Below are 8,128 nucleotides of genomic sequence, written 5' to 3' on the forward strand. Positions count from 1 at the left end.
GCATCCACAAAATATAAATGTATTTTTACACTGACACATTTTATTTTTTATCCACATGCATAGGATGAGGGTAAGCTACAGGATCACTATATTCTCATATGTAACCAGTCTGCAACAGTTATTTGGCTCGCACTTTCATTTGGTTACAAGGGACTACTTCAAGTCTCAGCAATTTTCATGGCATTCCATACCCGCCGAGTCAAAGTCAAAATCCTTAATGAATCAAAAGAAATAGCTGCAATCATTTACATCAATAGTATTGTATTAGTACTATTGGCAGCATCTGAATTTACTCTTGCCACACATCATAATGCTTATGCTGCATTGTTTGGATTAGGATTACTTACTGAGGCAACATTGTTTCTTGGACTAATATTCATTCCAAAGGTAAGCAGTAATAAAAGTGTGATTGTATTTTTAAAATATGCCAAAAATACAATAATCATTACTTATGTCTGGTATTTGTAGATGGTTCGTTTATATCTTGATCCTGAAGGAGAAAAAATATTTACTCGATCAGATGCTCCTGTGACAAGTACTCTTCAAACAATAGCATCAACCATTGACAAAAAATAAACCCATTTTGTAACAGGAGAACAGTAATTTGCTAATACAACCATTGTCCTAAAATTGTTTTGTACTACAATCATTAGAATAATAATTATTTTAGCAGATTGTGCTACGCCCACGTAATTTATTGGGGGCGTGTTTGGTGCATTTCACGTGATGTGCTATGAAGCTATGATGTTGCTGCTCTGTTCACTCCTGATTTTCTTTGGTTCTCTATCAGGTGTTCTTGTGACTGGTGACGTAGTTAACGTTCATTTAGTACCTCATACTCATGATGATGTTGGGTGGCTGAAAACAGTTGATGAATATTATTATGGAGGTAAAAATACAACATGGGTTGTGTACATTTATTAATAATGAATAAAAATAATTATAAAATATATATAGCTAACAACAGCATCCAGCATGCTGCAGTAAGGTATATACTAGACAGTGTTGTTGATGAGCTGAGTAAGAATAAGGACAGGACATTTATTTATGTGGAAATAGCATTTTTTGTTCGTTGGTGGAGTGAGCAAACTGATGATACAAAACAAAAGGTTTGATCTCGAAAATAAATTTATGATTATATTTTCATCTGGTCCTCTACAGGTTCATGAATTAGTGAGTAATGGTCAGTTAGAGTTCATTAATGGTGGATGGTGTATGAACGATGAAGCCTCTACTCATTACAATGGGATCATTGATCAGATGTCTATAGGACTGAGGTTCATTTCTAACACCTTTGGTGTACGTCCATTGGTTGGTTGGCAGATTGATCCTTTTGGCCACTCTTCATTTCAAGCTACTGCATTCTCATTGGTAAGTATATATGTGTACATATGAATAATTGTACTATTACTATAGTTTGTTATTTTTTGTTTGTATTGTTCTTTGTGTGACACTATTATAATGGCTACTACTTTTACATTTAGATTTTAGGCCATATAAGTAGTGACTCTAGGTGATACAAATTATAAATTTATGAATATCAATTATGTTTATGGGGCAGTACTAGTATTGAATTTATCACAAAATGTAATGGGTATTTCTAAATGTCATTATAATGGATTTAAATGATTTTGTGAACGATCGATGTACATGTATGTACATAATACTTCAATGTACATGTACATGTAATTATTTCTTTTTAGTTAGGTTTTGACAGTATGATGTTTGCTCGGATTGACTATGATGATAAAGCAAAGCGTCTTAGTTCAAATAATTTGCAGACAATTTGGAAGAGTAGTCCCTCACTTGGAAGCATTGCTGACATTTTTACTGAAGAGTTGTATCAACATTATTCTCCACCTCATGATTTCTGTTTTGATATTAAATGTTCTGATCCTCCTATAATGGTTAGCTTAACATGTTTATATGTTGATAGTGGGCAGATATTGACATGACCATAATTTTATGCCAATTTTTTGGTGTAATTTTTTTTAAATGCTGGTTTTGTATACATGTACATGTAGACCACTGCACAATAACAGCTTTAAAAAACTTGAAATGATCATGGAAATAGAGCCTAGGATTATAACTGTTTGCTAACCACATAAATTTATACAACAGCCACAACTATATGGAAACCAGCCTTTAGGGAGCTTCACAAAGTCAGTAGCAATGTACATGTAATTAGAACCTAGGCCCTTTAGCATAACCAGTTAGCCTGTCATCAATATCTGATTATTGATTGGTTAAGTAATTGTTCAATGAAACGTAATGTTGAGATAATAGCATGAATTATGCAGATTAAAATCACCAAAATTAAAACCGCCAATCATAGAATCACCAATATTAAGGGCCACCAAATTTTCAACTTCCACTATATGGTGTACCACCCATGGTTTTTAGCCAATTATTTTTAACAAACTTCTTGATTACAATTTATTTTATATTTTTGCTTTTTTTATAATTCAGGATGATGATAGTTTGTACGATTATAATGTCAAACAAAGGGTCACTGAATTCATCGGTTATGCACTTGATCAAGTATGAGCTAAACTCTTAGCTGTTATAGTACTAACTGTTCTCCTTTTAGGCTAAGATTTACAAAACAAACAATATTATGATGACAATGGGAGATGATTTCCAATATGAAAATGCTCGGGAATGGTTTGAGAATTTAGACAAGCTCATAAAATATGCTAACATGGTATGATAATGATACAAGAGTTACTAATGACAATTATCTATTATTCTGCTTACAGAATGGCTCAATCAATGTGATGTACTCGACTCCATCAAAATATGTTAAATATGTCAATAGCAACAAGGATGTGACCTGGTCCACTAAAAGTGATGATTTCTTTCCTTATGCTAGTGCACCACATAGTTTTTGGACAGGTATGTGACTACAATTTTGTAATAGAAAATATGTCTCTGATTTTTAGGATATTTTACTAGTAGACCTGCTTTGAAAGGTTATGAAAGATTATGTAATGCTCACTTGCAAGCATGTAAGCAATTGGAAGCTATTCATAATGGACTTGGAGATCAAGGGCCATCTTCAATCGAACTACGTTAGTATAGTAATCATACTTATTCCTTTTTAATGTATAATTTTATAGAACGAGCAATGGGTGTAGCTCAACATCATGACGCTGTCTCGTAAGCATTATTATTATTATTATTATACATGTAATTTAATAAAGTTATACCTGTACTTTTAAATTATAATAGTGGTACAGAGAAGCAACATGTTGCTGATGATTATGCCAAGAGGCTTCATGTTGGAGAAGTTGAGTGTCGTTCTGTAATAGCAACTGTCCTCAATGATCTTGCAGCTAAAGGAAGTAATGTACCTAAAATGGACTTGAGTTTCTGTGAATATCTTAACATCAGTGTGTGTCCAGTGACTGAGGGAGGAGATGTAAGATATCATTGATATTCTGTTTCTTATTATTATAATACACAGTTCAGTATGGTGGTGTATAATTCATTGGGTCGTCCATATACTGGTATGGTACATATTCCTATTATGAAGGAGAGTATATTAGTGACAGATCCTGATGACATTGCTGTTCCTGTACAGGTATATATTAATGAGTGGATTTATTAGATTTTGATGATTATTCTTATGTACATGTAGGTTGTTCCTATTAGTAATGTAACTAAATCAATGTCATTGGTTGTTACTGGTAATGCATCAGCTGAATATGTTGCTGTGTTTGAAGTGACTGATGTACCTCCTCTTGGCTATGCTATATACACTGGTAAAACTAGTAATGGAGATTATTTAGGTGAGTTTATTTTTTGAATGACATTGTTTCTATTTCATGTTTAGAATACACACAGCAGTCATCAGTTATAAATAATGTTAAAGAAGACGTAACTATTAGTAATAAGGTAAGTAATGTGTATATTATGTTGCTGTCATACTATTAGTGCACAGTATTATGAGGTTGAGTTTGATGGAGAGTCTGGTCACATTAAATCAATTACTAATACTGTATCCGGTATATCCAGCAGTGTCAGTCAACAATTCTTCTGGTATAATGCTAGCACTGGGAATAACATTGATACACAGGTATAGGGAATGATTTTATAATTGTTACATGATGCCACCTTTTTACAGAATTCAAATGCATATGTATTTCGTCCCAACAGTTCAACGACATTTCCTGTTGACAGTGGTGATAATTATGCTGAAATTACATCTGTTACAGTAAAGCAATGTAAAGTGTCTAAATTGGCTTTTAGAATAATTTTATAGGGCGAATTGTTATCTGAGGTTAGACAAGTATTCTCACCATGGGTGTCTCAAGTTAGCTTTAAAGTATCAATACTGCACATATGACATACACTGTTAGGTTGTTAGACTCTACAAGAACATACCAGCGATCGAGCTAGAGTACACTGTAGGACCGATACCAATAAAGTACATCATTGCTGAAATACATCGAGTAAAATGACCCTGTTATTTATTAGCGATGGTTTGGGTAAAGAAATAATATCACATTTTACAACTGACCTTAAAACTGACTCCACATTTTATACTGATTCTAATGGGAGAGATATGCAGAAAAGAGTGTAAGTGCATGTGAATAGTATTTTATTTTACATGATGTATCTCGTTACATTTGTATTACAGGAGGAACTATCGTCCGACATGGACCTATAACAATACAGAGCCAATAGCAGGAAACTATTATCCAGTTAATAGTAGAATTTTTATAAGAGTCAGTTAGTTTGTGCTTAAATAGTTGTTAATGAACCATTGTGTTTATAGGATGAAGAGAAGAATGTTCAGTTTACTATACTTAATGACAGATCACAGGGAGGAGCTAGTATCACTGATGGCTCAATAGAATTAATGGTATTTTATTCATAATAATTATTGAGCTTAAATGATTGTTTGTACATTATTTTTAGGTTCACAGGCGCTTAGTTGTAGGAGATGGTGCTGTTGGAGCATTGAATGAGACAGGAATGAGTGGTGATGGTTTAATCATTCGTGGAAAGCACCTACTGTTGCTTGATAATGTGGATAACTCAGCACACACTCAGAGAATGATGGCAGAAGAATTGTTAATGATACCAGAACTGTCCTTTACTTTTAATGATGGAATAAAACTTGAAGACTATAATCTCAAGGTAATTGTTGCTGCTACTTGCTCTGTAATATTAAATTTTTATTTTTAGTATAGTGGACTCTCTGCTCCTCTTCCTGATAATGTTCACTTATTAACTCTTGAATATTTGGATCAGTCAACAATTCTTCTTCGTTTAGATCATCAGTTTGAGTCCAATGATCCTGGGAAATGGTCAACTACTATTGATGTTAAACTAAGAGTAAGTTGTAGTTTCTTACATGTAGTCATGTACAGCATGTTAGAGCCAGGGCTTCCCAAAGGATTGGGACATGATGCTTAACTTCTTCATTTATATAATTTTGTTTGATACTCATACATGTTTTTATGTTGTGTAGGAAGTTTGAGCTGAATTCAATCAAAATTGAATTTTTTATGATTTTTAAAGCTACTCAAAAATTAGGCCAAAGTTCCTGTACTAGAATACAGGGTCTTTGGCTAAATTTTGACAAAAATTACAAGGAGAGGATTCTTTTATTTTATAATTTTGTCTGATGCTTATACATGTCCTTATGTTGCGTAGTAAATTTGAGCTGATTCTGATCAAAATTAAAATTTTTATGAATTTTTATAGTTGCACCAAGCCCCCAAATGCTATGTACTGTTGTAGTGCTTGTCAGCTCATAAAGCGTGCTTTTTAGCTATCTAGCATGCTTTATGGGAAACCCAGGTTAGAGCAGATACTCTATAGCTGGAAATATTGCTAGAATTTAATTTTGTTGTTTGCTGTTCCATCATAAAATTGCACAATTTAATTCCTCAAAGCATTATAGGTAATGGGTGTGTCAACTATCAACAGTTCACGCCTACACCAGCAAGATTAAATTCCACATGCATTAAAATTTGCTCTATTAGTATTAGTGTAAAATTGCAAAATATGATTCTCACAAATTTTTCCAGCTACATATTGGTAATCTGTTAATTCATGTAGGACTTATTTGTTGCATTCACAATCAAAGATGTAACTGAATTAGCATTAGGAGGAAATGTAGCTTTATCTGATATTAAGAAACTACAGTGGCAGACATCAACTGATGAAACAGGTGTCTTGTAATAGTTGATGCTATAATGTTATTCTTTTCTCTAGTTCCTGGTCCTTTTAATCCCCCTCCTGTGGCTGGTCCTGATTTTATTGTATCACTCTCTCCAATGATGATACGTACATTCAATATTACCGTTGAGCCAAAGATTAACTAAATTTTTCCTTCTAATGTGCTTTGATTTCAAATTAAATCCATTTGCTTCTTTTGGCCTTTTACGTATTATGTAATGCAACTGCATTGTGTTAAAATTCAATGTATTTTTAATGTATTTTTAATTGAATTTATTCACCACTGCATTAGTGTTTGTAATACAAAATTTTCATTTAGCAACTGATATGGATAATTCTTGTTAAACCCCATTGCTCTTTGCTCCTAGGAACTTATTCAAGGCATGTTGTGAAACTAAAATGTAGATCTATGCCTAATTAATTATATTATAGGTAAACTGCCCACAGTGAAAAACTTGAGGCCTAGGTCCATTGTGGATTTACAATTTTGCTCTACTGTGTTGCATGCAGCTGCAAATTTTGCGTTGTTCATGTTCAGCTAAAGTCAGTGCTTTAAATTTATTGCAATGGCAGGTTTGTTTGATTATTGACAGCACAAAAAATGAAAATGAAAGGTTGCACAAAAACTATCTAAGTTTAGAAAAGTATACAATCATTAATTGAAAATAAAAGGTTGCACAAAAACTAAGTTTAAATAGTATACAATCATTAATTATGACGTATTGTTTCAAAACAGCTCATCATAACGTGGTGGCTCTCCTGAGCAAAAACCTTCTTCTGGACCTCTGGATGGATAAGGTATCTGTTGTAATGCAATCACAGGAGGATACTGGTAATCAATAGCAGGTCGCTGGTTAGGTAATGTCATAACTTGTGGATCACCAAAATTATATCCTGGTGCAAATGGTGGTGGCCGTTGAGAAGAAGTTGAAGGATTATTGTTACTGCTAGTATTACGTTGCTGTTGAGAAGACTGCTGTGGCTGTGTGGATGTGAACTGTCTTTGTGGTCTTGAAATTGTATTCAGTTGAATGGCTGGGCTGCTGCTTGTAGGAGGAGGAAGTCGAGCTGTTGATCTCTTTTTGTTTGAAGCAAATAACCAAATAATGCAGCAGGTTATGCAAACTATTGTTGGTATGGTAATACCGCTAACCGTACCTCCAACAACACCTCCAATATCTAAAAATATAAATTTTATTATAATTAATAATTAATGTCAATGTATAAATATTATTTTACTTCGATCATTTCCTGTAGGAGTAGTGTCACTAGTATTACAGTGTCCTAGTGTAGCAGTATTGGTATATGATGAAGAATATGCTATTTATAACAATTAAAATGTCAATGGAGTGAAACTAATCAGAACTTACAACAAGAAACGGTTACATCCTCAGAATGTGAGCACGATGTAATACTGGAGCTAGGACAAGAATTCCTTGAATTGAAGCAGGTACTTGATGAACTACTTGAAAAATGTGTAGACCATATTGGCTGACCAGAACTACCAGGACTATAATAAAAATAAAATAATGACAATTAAGCAAGAATATGACACCTTACAGTGACAAATGATCATATCTTGAATAATAAGAGTATCCCAACTGCTTGCATACAGTTCTGGCATCAGTTGAACTAAATCCATCATCACATATTGTCCCCCACCGTCCATTACAATACACTTCCACGCGTCCTTCATTAGAATAAGCTCCTCCTTGAAGACGTATCATACCAGAATATGGGCTACTGTTCCAGATTCTAGTAGTATCTGTTGATATTTGAGTAAAATAATAATAATTATTATTATCACAAATAAAGTCAAAATTCTTACAGCAGTAAACAGTAGCATCATATTGGTTAGTATTAGTGCATCCACTATCAATGTAAGTAGAAAAGGAACATTGTAATAATGTCAGGTAGTTCCTATTAGCACAGCTAA

The 8,128-nt window shown here is 33.5% G+C and overlaps 3 protein-coding genes across 3 annotated transcripts; 2 read left to right on the top strand and 1 right to left on the bottom strand.

Moving 5' to 3' along the window:
• Positions 1-7: 7 nt before the first annotated feature.
• On the top strand, positions 8-634 carry LOC105311865 (uncharacterized). Its single transcript, XM_020000827.1, has 3 exons — positions 8-19; positions 64-387; positions 469-634. The coding sequence occupies exons 2-3, from the start codon at positions 178-180 to the stop codon at positions 574-576; spliced, it is 318 nt and encodes a 105-aa protein (XP_019856386.1). The 5' UTR covers positions 8-19; positions 64-177; the 3' UTR covers positions 577-634.
• A 60-nt stretch (positions 635-694) lies between these two features.
• LOC100642025 (lysosomal alpha-mannosidase-like) lies at positions 695-6,514 on the top strand. The gene is made up of 24 exons (XM_011407868.2): positions 695-889; positions 958-1,109; positions 1,162-1,371; positions 1,704-1,907; positions 2,470-2,541; positions 2,591-2,704; positions 2,760-2,895; positions 2,943-3,071; positions 3,120-3,159; positions 3,232-3,421; positions 3,467-3,583; positions 3,641-3,791; positions 3,836-3,897; positions 3,944-4,078; positions 4,127-4,216; positions 4,265-4,315; positions 4,362-4,429; positions 4,480-4,581; positions 4,643-4,730; positions 4,781-4,867; positions 4,924-5,145; positions 5,194-5,343; positions 6,073-6,184; positions 6,229-6,514. Exons 1-24 carry the CDS (start codon positions 727-729, stop codon positions 6,336-6,338), a joined length of 2,955 nt encoding a protein of 984 aa, XP_011406170.1. The 5' UTR covers positions 695-726; the 3' UTR covers positions 6,339-6,514.
• Positions 6,515-6,753: 239 nt separating this feature from the next.
• On the bottom strand, positions 6,754-8,122 carry LOC109584908 (lysyl oxidase homolog 2-like). Its single transcript, XM_020000820.1, has 5 exons — positions 8,021-8,122; positions 7,753-7,957; positions 7,563-7,702; positions 7,432-7,512; positions 6,754-7,371 (listed from the first exon to the last, which is right to left on the bottom strand). Exons 2-5 carry the CDS (start codon positions 7,917-7,919, stop codon positions 6,920-6,922), a joined length of 840 nt encoding a protein of 279 aa, XP_019856379.1. The 5' UTR covers positions 7,920-7,957; positions 8,021-8,122; the 3' UTR covers positions 6,754-6,919.
• Between the last annotated feature and the right edge of the window lie 6 nt (positions 8,123-8,128).

This window comes from Amphimedon queenslandica, unplaced genomic scaffold (genome assembly GCF_000090795.2).
Source record: "Amphimedon queenslandica unplaced genomic scaffold, v1.1 AMPQUscaffold_13150, whole genome shotgun sequence".
Taxonomy (NCBI): Eukaryota; Metazoa; Porifera; class Demospongiae; order Haplosclerida; family Niphatidae; genus Amphimedon; species Amphimedon queenslandica.